The 21,164-nt window shown below is 44.2% G+C and overlaps 1 protein-coding gene across 1 annotated transcript in view; it reads right to left on the minus strand.

Annotated features, from left to right (window-relative positions):
* Nucleotides 1–218: 218 nt before the first annotated feature.
* LOC147438949 (uncharacterized) overlaps nucleotides 219–21,164 on the minus strand; it is a 43,767-nt gene continuing 22,821 nt past the window's right edge. The window contains exon 2 of the mRNA XM_086484909.1: nucleotides 219–1,973. Within this exon, the coding sequence (XP_086341035.1) occupies nucleotides 589–1,973 (1,385 nt within the window). The 3' untranslated portion in view covers nucleotides 219–588. The remainder of the gene's footprint in view (nucleotides 1,974–21,164) is intronic.

Raw genomic sequence — 21,164 nt, forward strand, 5'->3', positions numbered from 1 at the left:
ATGAATGATCACGATATGATCTTTTCTTCCTTGACACTATGCGATTAAACAAAAATGATTGAAATAAATTGAATATGAACAAACAAAAACGATTGAAACAAATTGAATATGAATGAAGAAACTTAACAGCCTTATACTACAAGTTCACTAGAATTGACTGAAACATAATGAATATATAGATCATCAATGTAAGTATATAAACAATGTCAAAAACCAGATTGTACATTTAAAGAACTAAAACATTTATTGCTTGGTGCCATAATATCTACATAGGTTTGAGGTTTGATGCATAACAAGTTATCTAGGTGAGTAACACAGCTTCTTGTGCAATCGAGGGAGACGGATGAGGAAACAAGTAGGGTAAACGTCCCTTGATGAAGACACCCAAATTGGACACCTAATACGAGGCTTATAATAAGGACACCCAAATTGGACACCTAATATGAGGCTTGAAACAAGAGAAGCCTTGATTTTTGTTACGGAGATATCTGGATGAGGAAAAGTTTCTCTTGTTGTTGCAAGCCTCAAGGCGCCCAATTTGGGTGTCCTTATTATGGGAACTTGTTATTACAGAGATGAGATAGTTGCCTAGGAAATCACCAGGTTTTCAAGGAGGTGGAACTTGATGAGATTGCTTTTGAGCATCTTGCGTAACTCGGAGGAGCCGCTGAAGCAGCCGATTTTGGTTACGGGTTCATTACTACTAGCACAATCACCCTCCACGGCCACCGCTTCAAATTCAAAGCCGAGATTATCACGAGCCGGAGTGCCTGTTTCAGGCCGCACGAGCACCTCCGCAGGAAATACAAGCGAGGCACAGAAGCTGCCCACTTCGTTTCTCTGCAAGAGCTCAACATCATTGCCTTGCCCAAATGTCCGCACTGTCGGAAATTCGAAGAATTCCTCTATGTACATGCGCACTCCCAAGGGATCGTGCAAACCACACCGACTCAGATTGTCAACTCTCTTTGTGTCCATAAAGAAGTATTGCCGCATGGCTGCAACCCATGTAGGATCCACCGATTTTGTGGAGCAATAACAACAGAAAGATGCCTCACGCCAGTCCATCCTCTGCGCTGCAGATGATATTGAATGAGGCACATTCCCAATGATAACTTGCACAGGTGTGTCGTCTCCCTCCAGGCATATTGCAGAAATTGTAATGTCTTTGTTACCTAGCAGATGCTCAGAGTATTCCTTCAAATGCTCTTCCTCCCGGAAAGGCTGATGAGGGGGGACGAGAGTGGGGAATAAAGCCTGGCCTACCACTTCACCAGTACTCGGCCATAACACTTCACGGAAGAACATGTCTACTGGACCAATTTTAAGTGGGAGTCTACGCAGAAAAAGGCCGAGGCAGCCATCATCATCATTCGACCTGTGAATTAAATTTGCTAGTTCTGCATCGTCAGCGGCACCCACGCTGCACTCAGTTCCGCTTTTTCTAACCTCCTGCGGACCTTTCTTCCAATAGAACCGCACTGGCACACACACCAGTGATCCTGTGAGTTTGATATGGCCATTCTTTAAGACGTCAAACTCGGTGTTGCCTGTGTTGAAGACGTTGGCTCCTCCCTCTTGGAAGTGAGAAAGTGGTAGGGATATGCTCCCACACAAACTAGGAAGCCATGTCCGGCCATGAAAGGAATGCTCCTCCAAGGAGGGCGGTGCATGATGGTTAGTTGTGAAGACTGCAAATTCAAGGCCTTTCTTGCCCACCCTCTTGAAGAACTCCACTGTTGAAAGCTCGATCTGCTCATCCTTATGGACGCTGAACTCTTGCACCCCAGCTAATGCAAGAATGCTGTTTATGTGGTCTCCAGGGTGCTTTGAATCACGACTTGAGGAGCTCTCTATAGCATGCACCATGGTTGGGAAACAGAAGAGGCCACTTTCCAAAAGGTTGAGCATTGACTCTAGACATGAAAACCAAGCCTCCACTTTGAGAGCCCCAACGGTAGTATTCGGAATCCCTGAAATCATGAAGTTCAAGAGGACGATATTACTGTCAGGACTCGTAATTGAAGCAGAATTAACTCCAGCAAAAACATTGTGCAGCTTTCGTTACCCGTCACCACTCCAGCAACAAAATTTGGGTTTGAATCTCAATGAAACTAATTCTCATGCACCACCTTTTGCACCATAAGCATGATAAGAGGTTTGACAATGTGATCTTCATCACGGGATAGTCCCTTACTCTTGTAACAACCATTGTAAACAATTTGAATTACCTTTCACCTGATATGATGCCCAATTGCCTCTGTGTATGTGGCAGAATACACACAGCGAGCACTACATCTCGTAATTGAAAGCCTACACCCACTTTTTTCTGAGGATATGAGAGACATGCATAGATGTGCCTGCATGGAATGATTGCATGCATACATGTATGCATGCACACATGTATTGTATGTATTATGTTACACAAACAAGATGGGTCTCCCTGAAAGCTCCAGATTTTCAAGACAAAGCACTTAGGAGCCGCTGGAAGGAGCCAATGAAGGACATAATAGATCAAGATCGTGTAGCAGACAAAATGTGAAAACGACACAGCCTGGCTGATTGAATTCTAATTTAAAATCCCTCGAGGCCAAAGACATTAGACGTCTGATAGAGCTTACATGAATTTTCAGAGTTGGTTGTCTTGAATCTTGCACATTCTCTCCTCCCAAGAATGAATTCAGTGGCATTTCTGAATGTGATAATATGCCCTTGGAGTAGCTGAGTTGGGCAAAGACGCAAGCAGTCCAGCCCTAGTTGCTGTGAACTGCTGGCTAAGTACACCCTTCACACCCAAAGCGTAGCATACCAGGAAATTCCACTTGCACACATCCAGGTACAAAAGTGCTCCCCGCTTGCGAGTCTTTCCTAGTAAGTAGTGATTTCTATGGCATGATTGTCACAAAAAGATGAACCTTCCCAAGAGGTCACCCATCCCATTACTATTCCTAAACATACACGCTTAATGCAATGTTCCATAACCTGGTCAACCTTTTAGACCCCAAAACTTGAAGATGTTAGGACCTCCAGTCTAGCAAATTTATGTAAGCCTCATAGCTAGGCAGCATTGATAGTTCACGTTGGGCTTACCCCAAGTTCCCAACAACCATCCCCTTAAGCCAAACTTGGGACTTCTTCTCTGTCCTCTTAGTACCAAGATGGCCCGGTTTCTTTGACTTAGAGGTTGAAGTAATCCACAACTTCAACATGTCCTTAGCCCAAGAGGTTGAAGTCATCCACAACTTCAACATGACCCTTTCTACGAACTTAAGGGTTGGACTTCGAACCACAGCCTTGATTCCGCTTGAAGGTACATAGGGTAACCCCTTCCCAAAAGGTCGCCCATCCTAGTACTCTTCCTACACATACACTCTTCAGTGCAATGTTTCACAAATTGGTCTAGTCATCCAACCCCAAAGCCAATCTATGCAAGTCTGCACCATTGATAGTTCACAAGTTGGGCTTACCCCCAACACAAGCAACATGAATACCAACATGGATGATCTATCATCTATTTTCATCTCCTATGTAGTACATTTTGCGAAGGCTTGAAGTCTAAGAAATACATGCATACCCACTTTCATTAGCCACATCATGTTCATCATACAATGCATATGTGCATGACCCTCTTTAAAGACCGTGAGTGCCAATGGTTGAACTCATGTTCCAACGGAAGTAAGAGCTAAGCCATTTGTCCATACCCAAGGAAGAGCAAAAGCATGGGCAAGTAGCAATGATTGTGATTTCTTTATCGTATTTCAACATCACGGTCTTCTAGGTATAGCATCTACTCAACTCTCGCACATGGAACAATCTGCTCTTGCGATTAAACGGCTCTAAATTGACTAGGAAAAATAAGCAAGAATGGCTATGGGATTGCATTAGGAAGGGCATGGGGTTTAAGGGGGGCTCTTTATTTGCCATGGGATTAAAAAGGAGATTATGGAAGGGGCAAATCGGTGGATGTTATGTGGATTGAAATGGTGGGTATGGCAGGGCCTAAAAGTAAGTGGTCAAACTTGTACTCTTTTATAAAATATAAAGAGAAAACTTTTTATAAATTTTAAAAAATGAACTTTTCTCTAAATAGTTGGGTAAAAACCAATCCTTTCTCTCTCTAGTGCCTGCCAGTTTCTCCTTCCCTCTCTCCTAAAAGGGGGTCCCTCCAAAAAAGTGTTGATCATTCCCTCCCTCTCTCTCTCTATTGTACCATCTCTCACTTCTCTTCACTTCACCTTGCAAGTTGCTTCTCTTTCCTTTTTTTCACTTTCCCTCCCAAGAGCTCTGCAACAACAGAAGTTTGAACCTCCTTTCCCTCCTCAAGCTTGTTGCATTCTCCTCAAGCTGAAGTTCTCCTTTTCTCCATGAGCCTCACTAAACACCTCTGCCTAAAGCTAAAGATCTGCAACATATCTTTCTGCTAGATCCTCCCTCTTTCTTTTTCCAACAGGTTTTCTGCTCCTTCTCCATTAAGCTCTCTAGAGAAGATCTACTTCCCTCTTACGCTTTGCAACATTATCTTCTCCATTAAGCCAAGCCGCAGGAGGAGCAGTATAGCAGTAAGTGGCATCAACCGTCTTTGTGTACCATCAAGAATCTTGCTCTTTATACAGCTGAGAACATGGATGTGCAATGATTAATCAGAAGTATTTGTCTGCAGATTGTGCCACTATTCCCCATGGCATCACCATGACCTAGAAGTGTCATGACTCCATTTCATGCAGCAATGTCCAAGACGATAGTGGATGTTGGGTGACCATGGAGTTCAAACGATTGATGTGAGTGACAATGTAGCCCACCTCAAGAGGTGCACACAAGGTCTCAAGGAGACACATGGCTTCTCGAGCATACCATTGGAAGGGAAGAATCATGGAGTTCAAGCAAACACAAGACGGCAAGCGGCTTGCAAAGGTGCAACATGTGTATGTTGCTTCACAACTGAAGCTAGAGACAACAGTGGCTCCATCGAAGTTTCTTGCAAACTGTAATTTTACTCCTCTGTCAAGTTTCTAGATTGTCTATTTTGTATTTCTATCGTTTACGTTGCTTTTTATGAATGTAAGATTTCCATTGCTTGTTCATGTTTGGAGATGTTTTCCCATCCGATTTTGTAGAGTGGGAACCAATAGAGTCCTTCACAAGCCATCTACGCTGACCTTGGCAAGTTGCTCTATGATGGTTGTCCATCCTCTGAGCTTGCCTCACAGGACATTTTTTTTATAACCATACTTATGTCACGCCTAGGCGAAATGGATATGGTAATCTTTCTCTGGTTCACTCGCCGACGTTGCAATCGCCTACGCCAGACAGTGCCTTGATCGCAGCAACCAAAAGGAGAATCGAGGCGCATGTGCAAGCAGCAATGAAGTGTATCTATGGTTCCCACAAAGCCACGGTAACATGGTTTATGTCTCTTCATGTGTTTGTGTTTATCTTTTGACTGTAGAGTGTTCACAGGAAGCCAACAATGTGCAAAGGAGGAAGTGCGATCAGCGAATTCCTTGCAGTTGGATGGGAGACCAAAGTGGTCAACCACCAAGGAGATAGAACCAAGTGATCTATAGTTGCTAAGAATGTGGTGTTCAGATACCATATTGTGAAGCAATGTCACGTGACACATCCAACCCTATGTGTCCGTGGACAAGCTACAACATGACCAGGGTTCAGTCCAGTCAAGTCAGTCTAGAATAGGAAGTGATCTGGCACTTTTGTGAGTCTGTTCGCAGACCGTGCATGTCCAGACACTTAGATTAGATACATATCCTCTGGTTGCACACAGCATGATCATCAAATTACAGTCAGAACCCATCAGGAGCATTTTTCCAATGCATAGACCTATTTTCCATATTTTTGACATTTTTCACCTATTATTTTGAAGTGACTTTTGTTGGAAACTAGGTAGGGCAATTTCGCTAAGTTTGTATAGATAGAAGCCTAGCGCTAGCACTTTCTGGCAGAAGAGGCAACGGGAGCACCTTTGCTCAACAGGCAACTTCTCAGCAAGACTCACTCCAGCAGTAAACCTAGCGCTTTTGCTCTGGCAAGGCCTAGCGTTTTTGGACAAGATCAGCCCTGGCATTTCTGTTCAACAGAACAGCCTCGGCTACCGCAAGACAGCAAAACTTAGCGTTTCCAACAGCAACACAGCAGATCATCTCTAGCGTTAGCAGATTCCACAATAGCAGAACAGTTTTCAGCCCTAGCGTTTTTTAGTTGCAGATCAACCCCGGTGTTTTGTAGATTCACCGCGACGGAACACCAAGAAGCATCAGCGTTTTCAGTTTTCATCAGTCAGACTCTGCAAAATAAGTCCCAAACCTTGCAGATCTCACCTTCCCGCAACAGATCCTCGCCGCACGGTCAGATTCCACGAAGTTCGCACTTTCAACCTGGAAAATGCAGATTTCAGCATCTGCGTTTTCAGCTTGTCGTCGTCATACCATCATCATCGACATCGTCGCCGACATAGAGTCAGAATTCAGCAGATAAAGATTTGCAGATCTCAGCCCTTAGCATTTTCAGATTTCAGCCCGTCTCGTGGTCGTCCTCATCGTCGTCGATATCGTCGGCAAGTCCAAGCATTGTAGAGATTTGTGCAACCATAAGTAGACCGCTCTCGCCAGCTCTCCAAAGGTCGGTAGAAAAGGTTGCCCCTTAGCTCCTCTCCTTTTTGTTGTAGCAATAGATGGTCTCAATTGTTGCAAAAATCAAGGCAGGGCTCATCACTTTTATGCAACGCTTCCCGATCCAAGATTAATAAGTAAAAGACATGGGTTTAGCCCACCAATAGGAACATCCCCTTTTGGTTTACCATGCTGGCTGTTCCACTATCCAAGAAGGCCCAATCTTTCGACTTTTAGGTATACCCATGGGTTTTGAAGTGTCATACAAACAAAGGTGGAACTCGGTTTGTAACGACATTAGAACAAAACTGAACGGATGGATTGGCAGTCACTCATCAAAAGCTCCCTATGTCACGTGCGTTCAAGAGATTCTTAATAATATCCCAATATGCATGTTACATTTACATTGTGGGCCTATTTAAAGAACCCCACCCCCCTCTAATGTATACACAAAAGCATACATTTTTTTTTAGTATTAAGAATCCTCTTCGGTAAACTCACGTGATATGATATGCACTTTGAAAAGTGACCGCCCCAGTGACCACCCCGGGTCATCAACCACTTCCTCATCGCATACATAGTGTTCTTCCTTTCCCACTGGAAGCCCCCGGACTACCATCTAGAATAAGTGATATATGCAAAAAATTTATGTGGGCAAGGGACCCCTTACCTGCAAATCAGCCAAAGTAAATGGAATTATTGTTGCCTTCCTAAGGAGAAAGGGGGGCTTGGCATCATAGACGTTAAGCTACTAGCTGATAAAATGGCTATTAAAACATTGATTATTTGCCCTCTGTTCGCCTAGAAGTAAGTGGGAAACCCTGTTGCTGCTACGCCATACCAACAAGTTCAAGACCACTACCTCAAGGGGATGGGCCAAACTCTCACTTACCATCTTCTTCGGTAAACAAAGTATCATCTCCCAAGCCTCTTAATTGTTGCGCTCTGTAACAAACTTGGACACCCAGATCAAGATTCTACCGCGACACAACAGAGATTCACTTCAAAACAGTTCACAAAATTGACACGGCTCAGCGTAATTCCATGCCCAGAGTTATTGGCCCCAAAGATTGGCACCCCTTTCAATATTTCTTTTTGTATTAATCTGTCTTCAAAGTAGAAGAGAGCGGGTAGGTGCTCACTCTCAAACTCTGCGTCCAAATGCACCTACAAGTGAGGCCACCTCGCTTATTTATAAGTACAAGGGATGCCCAAAAGTAGAGCCCAAAAAGCATTTAACTAAAAAGCTTTTTAACTCAAAAGCAATTGCCCCAAAAGCTACCAGCAAATTCAGCCAACGCAATTTACGGAAATCCCTACAAAATGCCACGTCAGCAAATCAGCATTTTCTGCGAGGCAAATTCCGAGCTGCCATGTCAGCATTCAGTCAACGCATATTCTGGCGTTCGTACAGCTGCCACGTAGACAATCAGCCTTATGGCGCAGTTCTGGGGTTCCTTCAAGATGCCACGTCATCAATTTGTGTGTGTGTCATACCCCCCTCTTAAAAGAATTGTAATCGCCCTAGATTACGCCTGCAAAACAGACAGAGGCCATAAACTGTCTTAGTAGACACTGACTGTTAATACCGACGCACTACGCACAACACATCTAGCACATGTACCAATGGACAGTCACATTAGCAGACATCACATGACAAATCACATTCAAATTCATTCCAAATCTCAGACCATGATTAATCGGCAACGTATTTAGTGATCGCATCTAGATCCAATCGGGACCTCACAGATGCCCGATTAACTAATCCATATTGCAATCATGTCTACAGAGATTTATGAGATCGAAATGCTGCACTCATTTCGTCTTTCAGTTCCTGCACTCAAACAAGTCAAGTACAAATCAATCAATATCATTTTCATTTTCGAGAATTCCAGTAGTATCCCTGAAACCCAAAGAGACATTAGTGACTATTTGTCAAAAATCGGGCTAATCTGTTGACAAAGGAGCGGAGCAACTCCCCTCTTGTGCAAGCCTGTTGCACAAGATTCACCCATGCTTAAATCAGGGTCTATCGGAGTAGACTATGCTAAACCGAATGCTTCAAGGTAAAGTTCCACAATCTTAGGAGTATCTGCTAGGTCCTCCTCCTCCATCCACTTCGCATCCAATGCAGAATAGTTCTTGAATTTAACCAAGAACCGCCTAATCACTTTAACTTTAATCTTTCTATCTTTATGTGCCAATATCTGTTCTGGAACGAGTATCTCCTTGCTTTCCTCCACTTCGGGTTGCTCATCAGGCTCCCCATCATCGGGCACATCGACTTTAAAAGGCTTCAAGAGACTCACATGAAAAGCATTGTGAATTCTCCTAGTATCGGGCAGCTTATTTTTAAGGAGACATCATTTATCTTTTCTGTTATCTAGAAAGGTCCATAGTATCTCATGCTAAGCTTTGGAAAAAGCTGCTCCTTTCCCTTTTTCTTTCTCAAGCGTGCCTCTCAAATCGTAAGAGCACCCAATCGTCTTCCTTTAATTTCAAATCGCGACGGTGTTGATCTGCTGCCTTCTTGTGTCTTTCATGAAATTTCGCTAAAGCCTCCCGGACCTTGGCAAAAGCAGTGTCCAAGTCCCTCGTGTACTAGTCGGCTTCAAAAATCTTATCTTTCGTGCTTAGGAAGGGTGTAACCTTCGTAGCACCTTCAATAATCTCAAATGGCGCCTTCTCCATCGAAGAGTGGATCGTGTTATTTTAGGCAAATTCCACTAAGGGCAAAAAGTTTTTCCATTGAGTCTTCTGATCAAAAATGTAAAGACTTCAATAAATCCAGTACGATTGAATTTGCAATCTCAGATTGCCCATCGTCTGTGGGTGGAAAGATGACGAGAACTAAAACTGTATGCCAATGTTCTCCCAAATAGCCTTCCAAAACAAATTCGTGAATTGGAGATCTCTGTCAGAGACTATTGTCTCAGGCATGCCATGTTATCTGTATATCTGGGCAATGAACAATCTCGCTAAATGATCCGGCTTGACTGTTTCCTTCACTGGAATGAAATGAGCTTGCTTGCTAAATCTGTCAATAACAGCCCAGATACCACTCTGTTTTCGGGATATCAAAAATGAAATCCATAGCAATACTTTCCCAGGGACGGGTGGAAATGGATAAAGGCTGTAACAATCCCTGTGTTTTATGCCTGTCAAACTTGACCTTTTGGCATACCAAGCAACTGCTTACAAAATCGTCCACGTCCTTCTTGAGTCTCGGCCAAAGGAAGTAACGCTCCACACCTTTCAAGGTGGTATCAATGCCGCAGTGACACGTAAATGGTGGACAGTGGCATTCGGTTACAACCTTTTCCCTCAACGGCTGTGTAACGCCCAACATCATTTTTTTCATCAAGTAGCCATCCCATATAGAATATCCCGCTACTACCTCCCCATTCTGTATTCGATTGAATACATCAGAAAAATCTTGATCTATGGCGTACTGATCGACCGTGTCCTCGAAGCTTCTATAATGAATCGCGAAAATAGCCATGACTAACAGCTTCCGGGACAAAGCATCTGCCACCAAGTTCTTTTGTCCCTGTACATAGACAATCTGGAAGTGAAACTGTGACAAGATGTTAGTACACCGCATCTGCTTTTCCGAAAGCTACTTCTGTGACAAGAAGTAGCATAAACTCTGATGATCAGTGAAGACCGTAAAATCGGCTACAAGTAGGTAATGCCGCTATTGAGTAAGAGCATGGATAACCGCCAAAAGCTCTTTCTCATAAATCTGTGCTGTCAATTCCGGCCTTGAAAACAATTGGCTCTCATAATGGCCTTCTTGCATTAAGACCACACCAAGACTATGACCACAAGCATCACAATATACTTCGAATGACTTTTGCAAATCCGGCAAAGTGAAAACTGGTCTTGTAGTCAATGTCTCTTTCAAAGTCTGCAAGGCAGTCACCTCTGTGGGTCCCCACGAGAAAGGGACTCCTTTCTGTGTCAAAATATGCAAAGGGGAAGCAACCTCTGCAAACTTTCTCATGAACCGCCGGTAGTAAAAACATCAGCCCAAAAAGCTTCTTACTTCATGAACATTCTTCAAATCGAGCCAATCACGTATAGTCTCAATCTTGGCCGTGTCCATCTGTACTCCTGCTGTTGAGACTATGTGTCCAAGAAAGTGGACCTTCGGTAAGAAAAATTTACTCTTCTTGGCATTGATTACTAACTTGTGATCTCGCAATGCCCGATAGACATGTAGCAGATGTTGTTTATGTTCTGCCTCAACCTTGGAGAAGACTATAATGTCATCAAAGAAAGTGCCAACAAAAAATCTGTACTCTCTGAAAATCCTATCCATCATTCGGTTAAAAGTCGTTGGAGCATTGGTAAGGCCAAAAGGCATTACCAAAAATTTATATAAACCGAAGCTCGTCCGAGAAGCTGTTTTGTAGACATCTTGTAAGGTGCAGCGGAAGTGAATGTTTGAACTTTGCTCAAGATGAGTGCTCCGAACTGTGCTCAAGGTTCCTTTTGTTCCTATGGAAGGGAGAGCCTTCCGTTCTTAATGATAGAGTGCAATGAACACAAACAGAGTGAATGGACAATGTACGTGAAAGCATATGAGATTGAGAGATAGAGAAGAGAATACAACACCAGAGACGTAAAAACCTCCTCCGAAGGCCCCACTCTCTATGGCGAGAGCGGTCTACTTATGACTGCACAAAATCTCTACAATGCTTGGACTTGCCAACGATGTCGACAACGATGAGGACGACAACGGGGCTGAAATCTGAAAACGCTAATGGCTGATCTGCAAATCTTCTATTTGCTGAATTCTGACTCTATGTCTGTGACGATGTCGATGACGACGATACGACGACGACGACGCGCTGAAAATGCAGATGCTGAAATCTGCGTTTTCCGGGCTGAAACTGTAAACATTGCGGAAACTGACCGTGCGGCAAGGAACAGCTACGGGAAGGTGAGATCTACGAGGTTCGAGACTTCTTCTACGAGTGCTAACTGCTGAAAACTGAAAAACGCTGATGCTTGTGGGGATTCCGTCACGAAGATCTGCAAAAACGCTGAAGTGTCTGCAGATGCAAAACGCTAGGGCTGAAAATCTGCTGCTGGGGAAAATCCACTAACGCTAGGGCTGATCTGCTGTCGTGAAGTGGTTCTACTGTGTCTACCAATGCCGAAGCTCCTGTGCAATGCAAAATCGCCAAGGCTGAACTGTCCTTGCAAAACGCTAGCTTGATGCTGAGAATGTAAAAACGCTAGGTCATGCAGTCAGGGGTCCTGCTGAGAAGGTGTCTGTTGAGCGGTGCTCCTGCTGCCTCTTCTGCCAGAAAGTGCTAGCGCTAGGTTTTGCTTATATACAAACTTAGCAAAATTGCCCTACCTACTTTCCAACAAAAGTCACTTAAAAATAATAAGTGAAAAATGTCAAAAATAGGAAAAATAGGTCTATGCACTGTAAAAATGCTACTGATGGGTTCTGACTGGAATCTGATGGTCTTGCTGTGTGCAAACAAAGGATATGCATCTAATCTAAGTGTCTGGACATGCACGGTTTGCAAACAGACTCACAAAAGTGCCGATCACTTCCTATTCTAGACTGACTTGACTGAACTGAACCCTTGTCATGTTGTAGCTTGTCCACGGACACATAGGGTTGGATGTGTCATGTGACATCCCCTTCTTTTCAAAGTGAGGTACTGGTACCGAATTGTATGGCGTCGAGGGAGATCGCCAATAGCATCCGGCATCTTGTGAAGGACTCTTCGCCGGCCCACTCTGACACGTGGGTCGTGTGATACTTGAACTTCATAAGGGTTTGCAATGCTTGCTTCTTTGGGCCGCGCCGAAAGCGACACAAAGTCTCCTGTGGCCCCTTCGATGCTTCAACTTCGTCTAGAGTCATGCTTCTTTCTCCTTTAAGAATCTCCATGGCTGAAAATTCTTGAAACCACTTCCGACACAAAAACATGAACATACCCATTCCATGTAAAGTGACTGGAATAAATCTTGTCTTCCTCAAAGATTGTGCATGCAATGTAGATGAACAAAGAGACGGAGTGCTAACCCGTTCACCACACATACGCAAACAATAAGATCGAATCTTTCTCTTATGATCTAGAGCAATCAACTGTGGCAATTCACAACGGAAATGCCCATGCTTGGTGCTCATACTTTCATATGCTCTTTCTACAACTGTGTCGTGCCAAGGAAGAGACATGGAATGTGACTTCACTGAATGCATACTTTTCAGCTTTTCATGAATAATCCGCACACATCTGTACTCATTCATGAGTGAAACGTGCTCAACGTACAATATGTCATGCCTAGGAAAAGGGATCACATAAAGACGCCGACTAAAATACATGAAACGATCACGAATGAAACACTCGAACAATGCGTGCTAACGAATCATTCAAACACATAGTACTTCCTATAAGGGTTCTTTGGACCTAAGCTCGAGAGCCTTCGTGATCAATCGAATCTTCTTGTTGGGGTTCTTGGACCTCGACTCGGAAGCCAAGATCGGATCTTCGTAATTGATCGAATCTGCAACGAGGTTAGCTTCACTAGAAAAAGTATCCACTAACTCATCATCCTTGTGAACAATCACGTCATCTTCATGCAAATCATCATGCTTGTGAGAAATCACATCTTGATCATGCAAATCATCATGCTTGTCATTGGCATCCAAATCATCATTATCATTCAAATCATCATGCTCATCATTATCATTTAAATCATCATGCTTATCAACATGCAAATCCTGTGTATCATGCTTTGGAGAAGAAGAAACTGAGAGAGTCTCCTTCTCCTGAATCCATTCAATCTTCGCCTGCACATTAGCAATGAGAGATGGAGAATGAACAACTTGCTCTCCATGAATGACAATGGGAGAGTCACTTTTGGCATTGAAAGTGAACGTATTTTCCGCCAAATCAATGAGAGGGTTATGCTCACGAAACCATCGAATACCCAAAATCATACCACATCCTGAGAGAGGAGAGACTAAAAATTTTCTTCGGAAAGCAGCTTGTTGAACTGTAAACAACACATCAAGCCACTCTTTCGTGATGAGAGAGTCCATACCGGGAGCAAAGCCAGAGACCTCAAGAGGAGATTTCTGACTAACCTCTAGGCGGGCTCTCTCAACAAGAGAGGGACTAATCACATCATGCATACGACCTGGTCAAACAATATGACAAAACGTTGCCCCGTCATATGACCATAACATTTAATGAGAGACTCATCAATGGGAGGGTCATGAGAAACTTGGGGCACACTCGTGTTGTCATTGATTGCATTGACAGAGAAAGTGGGTTCTGTGGATTCTTTAGATTCATTAGAGTCAAGCTTAGGACATGTTCTTTTTATGTGACCCTTAATGTGACAATGAAAACAATGACCTTCCTTAGAATAAGTGCTTTGTTCTTCAAACATATGTATCCTCCTAAAATTCCTTGTGCTACCTTTTCATCTGGAGTGACTAAGGTTTAGCAATTGTGTTAGCTTTACCCTTAGGTTCATTGGAAAAGTAATTTTCCGAGAGACTATTGGAAGATTGGTTAGAAGAGTTACCATTCTTACCATTCTGAGGGTTCTGAGAAGTCTGAGAGGTACTTGTGAAAGTCTTGTTTTCCTTAGGCTTTCCCTTGTTGTGCTTCATCTCCTGTGCGAGAGCAATCGCTGCCGCCTTGTTGAGATCGATTGGATCGAGCACCTCGACATTGTACTTGATATACTCGTCCAGTCCATAAAGGAATGCCTCTTTGCGCTCATCATCCGACTTGCATAATTGGGTACCTAGCTGCAAAACACGATTAGAGAAAGATATAACTGGCATACCATTTTGCTTGAGACCACACCAATCGTCCTTCAATCGTGCAAGGTACTGAGGTGGCATAAACCCCGTCTTGAGCTTGTCTTGAAAATCAACCCAATTGAAGAAAAGGGGCGTGAATTCGTCGGCTTCCTCTAGGTGCGCGGCTAACTGTGCCTCTTGCCATGCGTGGTACCAATTGATGGCATCACCGGCAAGGTACATAGCTGCCGTCAAAACCTTGCTATTTCCTATCTTCTTAGTTGTCGCAAAATAAGCATTAAATTGATGCAGCCAAAAATGAATAACCCTAGCATCCATCTTACCATCATACTTACTGAAAGTCAACTTCTCTGTGACTGGGTTGTTGAAGGCCGCATCCCAAATTGCGTCACTTGAAGAACTACCAACATCTTTGGCTGGTTCAGACTTCGAGGCAAGAACTTGTTGAACCAATTCTTGAGTGCGTAGGTCTCTTTGAACCTCACGATCGGCCTTCAAGGCCACTCGTCTTGCTTCGGCTTCCTCCTTTCTTTGTGCTTTTCTTTCTTTTCGTGCATCACACTCGCGCTTCTTGTTGTTGTGCCAACGCAACTCGATTCGCTTCTTGTTGTTGTGCCATCATGTCCAACATCGACTTGACCATCGCCTCCATAGGATTTGGTACAACTCGTGGCGTAGATGGAGAAGGGGGAGGGTCGGAAAAACCTCCTGGTGGGAAAAATTCTTCGTCGCCTCTCTCATGCTCATCACCTGTATGCGAAGTATCCATTCCGCTTCGGGTGATGACCATGCACTATGATCTTTGGTTCTTAAGTTCACGAGGAACTTGGGTTCTTGCGGGTCTTGGGTTCTTGGATTCTTGAGGGTCTTGAGGTAATTGAGGGTATTCTTTTGCTTGCAATCTGTGTTTGAGAAGGATCTCTTCACCCGAGTGTTGCTCTTTTCCGCGGGCGCACCCCTTGGCAGCCTTGCACTCACACCAAGGTTGCTTTTTCCCACCTCACGTCGATTGGCCGGCCGCTAAGTGCACGGTCCGCTCTCAATGAGTGAAAAGAGGCACAAGGGGAGGATGGACAAGCCCTTCTTTCCTGGGATTCCTGTCACTCTTCAAAAACACGATTAGGAATCGACACGCCCAAGCGAACTTGGGTTTGTGCGACCTCAACAAGCAAAAAAAAAGTTATGTGGTTCTTGTGGTTCTTTCCTTGAGTGATACAGAACACTGCCAAAGCTCTGATACCATGGTAAGGTGCAGCGAAAGTGAATGTTTGAACTTTGCTCAAGATGAGTGCTCCGAACTGTGCTCAAGCTTACTTTTGTTCTTATGGAAGGGAGCGCCTTCCGTTCTTAATGATAGAGTGCAATGAACACAAACAAAGTGAATGGACACTGTGCGTGAAAGTGTATGAAACTGAGAGATAGAGAAGAGAATACGACACCAGAGACGTAAAACCCTCCTCCGAAGGCCCCACTCTCTATGGCGAGAGCGGTCTACTTATGATTGCACAAAATCTCTACAATGCTTGGACTTGCCGACGATGTCAACGACGATGAGGACGACGACGAGACGGGCTGAAATCTGAAAACGCTAATGGCTGATATCTGCAAATCTTCTATCTGCTGAATTCTGACTCTATGTCTGTGACGATGTCGATGACGACAGTACAACGCCGACGCGCTGAAAACGCAGATGCTGAAATCTGCGTTTTCCGGGCTGAAACTTTAAACCTTGTGGAAACTGACCGTGCGGCGAGGAACTGCTGCGGGAAGGTGAGATCTACGAGGTTCGAGACTTCTTCTGCGAGTGCTAACTGCTGAAAACTGAAAAACGCTGATGCTTGTGGAGACACCATCGCGAAGATCTGAAAAAACACTGAAGTGTCTGCAGATGCAAAACGCTAGGGCTGAAAATCTGCTGCTGGGAAAAATCCACTAACGCTAGGGCTGATCTGATGTCGTGAAGTGGTTCTGCTGTGTCTACCAATGTCGAAGCTCCTCTACAATGCAAAATCGCCAAGGCTGATCTATCCTTGCAAAACGCTAGCTTGATGCTGAGGATGCAAAAACGCTAAGTCATGCAGTCGGGGGTCCTGCTGAGAAGGTGCCTGTTGAGCGGTGCTCCTGCTGCCTCTTCTGCCAGAAAGTGCTAGCACTAGGTTTGCTTATATACAAACTTAGCAAAATTGCCCTTTCCTACTTTCCGTCAAAAATAAGGAAAATAGGTCTATGCACTGTAAAAATGCTACTGATGGGTTCTAACTGGAATCTAATGGCCATGCTGTGTGCAACCAGAGGATATGCATCTAGTCTAAGTGTCTTGACATGCACAGTCTACGAAGAGACTCACAAAAGTGCCAGATCACTTCCTATTCTAGACTGACTTGACTGAACTGAATTCTTGTCATGTTGTAGCTTGTTCACGGACACATAGGGTTGGATGTGTCACATGACACATCTCCCGGCGTGATTCGAATCTGATGATATCTGCTTTTCAAATCGATCCTGTTGAAACAAGAGGATCCCTGTAATTTGTCAAGAATATCATCGATCCTCGAAATCAGAAATCTGTCTTGATGGTGATTTTATTGAGAGCTCTATAATCAATGCACATTCTCCAAGATGTCTTTTCTTTAAAACCAACAACACCGAAGAGCAATAAGGTGAAGTACTCGGCTAGATAAGACCCTTTTCCAAGAGGTCTTTCACTTGGTTCATAAACTCTTCATTCTGAGGTCGGTTCACACGGTAAGATGGCCGGTTCGGTGGTGTACTTCCAGTTTCCTCATGATGAGATGGTGGCAGCTTGCCTGGCAGGCCCTCGGAAAGCAATCGGCATGAGTGTGGAGAAAATGAGAAAATCTTGGTGTTCTTTATTAAGTTCAGACATATTCGTCATGTGTTCATCATTTGACTCTTTGCAATAGATCGAGTAGACAAACAGATTTGATTCCATTAATTTAGAAACGGCTGAAGCCGATACAATAGGGACAGACTCACCCTTCAATTTCACATCAAGCACAATTTCTCGGCCCTTTCCATTTGTCAATGTCGCTTTCTTTGCCGGATAATCGACCACGGCGTTGTTCTTATGGTACCAAGGAGGACATCACAACCTTCCAAGGGCATTATGTAAAAGTCCTCGCGCTCCAAATACCCCTGACAATGCAACCGAAGTTTGCCAATGACAAGTGTAATGGCTGTCCTGTCCGGGTGCCGCTAGAACTGCCTCTACTTGTGGTTCCATCCGATCGTGTGTAATCTCGAGCCGCGCAGCCAATTCAGGTGAAATGAATTTGGCCTTGGCTCCTGCATCAAAGAAAATCAGGGCTTCTTGACTTTTAGTTCGCCCCAAGCTCGGCACAGTTCTGTACTTTCATCAATCGTGCTTGGGTCAGTACCCATGCAATCTGGAACCAGTCCTGCTTGCATCTTGCCTTTTCTGCCACGTTCCTCTGTTGCTCTCGAACTCCCTAGCCTGTATCTTCATTCTGTTCTTGTTGTGTCTTTTTAGCGCACTTCGCGGAGACATGCTCATGTTCCCCACATCCAAAACACTTCCCCTCTTTGATGTAGTTTGCCCTCTCTCGAAGAGTGAGCCGGGGTCGTGAATCCTTGTCTTTCTTTTCTTGGGAACTCTTTCTCTTTCTACTTTCATTGTTAGAAGTCCGTTGAGTTCTCTGAGTCATGATCTCATCAGTCACCAGTGGGGTATCTATTCAAGAATTGATGGGTCATGCGAAACGGGGTGCGATACATTCGGGAAATTTGACTTTTGTTCCAAGCAGTAGTCTCCGATCTTTGTAGGAAGTCCGCAGCAAAACCGCTCAATCTATTCTTTAAACGAGACCTTCTTAAATGAAGAGGCTGGTAGAAAAGAGCTCCAAAATTTCTCGCAATAAGCGTCCAAAGAATCTCCCTTGGTCATCCGAAGATGATTCCAAGCAGTTCATATATCTCGTTCATACTCACGAGTCAGCCAAGAAGAAATAAAAAAGCCTTTTGATGTCAACCATTTAACTGGAGCTTCCTTTCTCAGTAGAAGGGTGGACCACCCTGTCCGAGCATTTCTCTTGAAGAAAGATGTAGCCCTCCGAATCTTGGAGTGCTCTGAGTAATGCCCTCCAGAGAAAGCTATGTCAAACTGTTGTATGAAGGCCAAAGCCCTCAGAGCACCTCGGAATCCAAAAAAAGAGTTGAACTTAATTGATTGTCCACCTTCTTTGAATCCTCTTACTTTCTTGCTTTTATCTTCAAGGAAGTCATATTGGTTGGCTTTATAGAAATGCTCCTTCTTTGCATAAAACATGTGATCCTCGGTGTTGCTAAATGGACTATTTTCTTATTTTCTTATTTTCTCGAGTAATTTCTTTTTATTGAAATTAGGATATTTAAAGATGTGCACTTGAACCGTAAGATTAGGAACTGTAGATCTACTGGAATTATTAAAAGCATCAGGAACGGAAAACTTTGATGCGTCATATGATGGGTGACATTAAGCATCGCGAAAGGGTTTTACCATTAGTTCGGTGGGAGAGACCGGGAAACAAATATTCTTGACGCGTCACGTGATGGGGTGACGGGAGCATCGGAAAGGGAATATCTCGTTGGTCTGGCAGGAAACCCGAGCTGGAAAGAGGAATACGCGTAAAGACGCAAGCACAAGAATAAAGATGGGTTCTGAGAAGCTTTTCTTAAACAGCGGAATATTTTAACGAGTTTTCCGGGAAGAGCAGACGCTTTCCCGCGATGAATCTATGTTTGCATTGCATTCGTGCATGCGGTTGCATCTAGGGACGCCTGGGAAGTGTTGTGAAAGGCATTGTTTTTAACTTATAAGGTTTTATTGAGTTTTTGGGCAGGTTCATACCAATTTTAAAATATGCCGGCCGTCCACTTAATAAGTGGGCAGCCACTTAGAAAATAAAAAAGCAACAAAACCAGCCAGCGAATTCTCTCTCCCTATTTCGGGTAGAACAGCGCCCCAAAAAAAAAACGGCTGCGATCTCTACGCGAGCAGCTATTCGGGTCGTGGCCAAGGAGCTATAAAGGCACCACATGCCCTCACTGAAGGAAGGTTACCAACGTCAGCAAGAGAAGACTCTACCGCCAGATAACGTAAGAGATCGCGAGACTACGAAGCACGGAAGTCGCTTTTCTCGCGCAAGAGCGACAGGTATCTATTGTGGATTCGCCATACGAATTGTTGTCGCGTGTTTGTGTGTGTTTGCAGGTACTTCATCGCGAAGGAGAAGGGAGAAGGCTTTGGCCTACGCTTGGGAATTCCGGGAACGGAATTCGGAAATTATCTACGGAGTCTCGACTCCGAGTACAAACGGAAAAAGGATTGAGAGCTCGTCTCTCGGATTTCCCTTACGGGAAGGAACGACCATTGAGTCAGAGATTTAGAACGGAGGGGTTTTCTCCAATTCTTATGCTTGTAAAAAGATTCTCCCTAATAAAGGATTCTCTTTAAGGGGGGGGACCAGCCCATCTTCTGGTCCCAAATACTGTGTCGAACTTCTCCCTCAACTTTGTTTAGTTGAAAGATTATTTATTTTCATCTTGTTGATTATTCGTGTGCGCTCCCGTTTGTGACAGTGGTATCAGAGCTCGGATTTCTCTCTTTCTCTACAAAGAAGGACGATTCCGGGAGGGAACGGGAAGAACCATGACAAGCCACGAAAGAATCGTTGAAAACGAACTTCAACAAGTGCAAGCCCAACTCGCGGAATTGCAACAACCCATTTCGTTGCCGGTTGTCCAAAAGGCTTTGGATAGAATCAAGAAGCCACAAGGATCGGATGCCGATGGGCGTCAGGAAAATACTGTTAATGGAAGCAACCCGCAAGTGGATGGTGCGGAAAAAGGTGCCGAAACACACAAGGGATCTCCGAATCAGGACAAACGGCCTTCCAAGAGCAAGGGCCAGGAAAAAGAACTTTCTGTGCTTAATGAAAGCAAGGATATCTCTATCTCTTCTCCATCATACTCTCCTGATTATACTACTACATCTACTTCTCATACAGTATCTAAATCTTCTCCCAAGAAGAAAACTCCTACTACTTCCCTACATGCTACTAAAGAGAAGCCCCAGTTCAAGAGGGATAATTGTAGACGTCACCGCAAGATGCGGATTTTCAAATCCGGTAACAAGGATGTGAAGTTTGATAGCTACACATGACCGAGAGATATCTCCAAGGCACTGTCTTTCATCAGGCAGTTTGAAGTTGCTTTTGCCAACGGAAACTTCACTGAAAAATCCAAGTTGCGTCATGTTGGGATGCATCTCAAGGAGACTGCAAGCAACTGGTGGCTAGCCAAAATTCTGGAAGGTACTCAAGCCAGAACCTGGACTCAATTCAAAGCTGAATTCTATGAACAATTTCTTCCACCTGATTTTGAGAAGGACATTCGGAAGGAATGGGACTGGCTCGCCCAGAAGGAATAAGAGAAAGTCACGGCTTATGTTGACAAGTTTTGGTCGGTTCTTCTAAAAGTTACGCCTTTTATGAAGATTTCCGACGAAGAAAAGATGCGAAAGTTTGAAGCAGGTCTTCAACCACCGCTTCGGAAGAGCATGAAGGTGTACCCACACGACACCCTTCAGCGGATGATGGAGTCGGCAATCATTGCCGAGGATTTACATTCCACTGGTACCCCCAGACGAATGGAACATAGCACATACCGTGCAAGGCAAAGAGAGGTCTATGATGACCATGGCAACCAAGGCA

This window comes from Adiantum capillus-veneris, chromosome 16, assembly GCF_014529385.1.
Source record: "Adiantum capillus-veneris isolate H3 chromosome 16, ASM1452938v2, whole genome shotgun sequence".
Taxonomy (NCBI): domain Eukaryota; kingdom Viridiplantae; phylum Streptophyta; class Polypodiopsida; order Polypodiales; family Pteridaceae; genus Adiantum; species Adiantum capillus-veneris.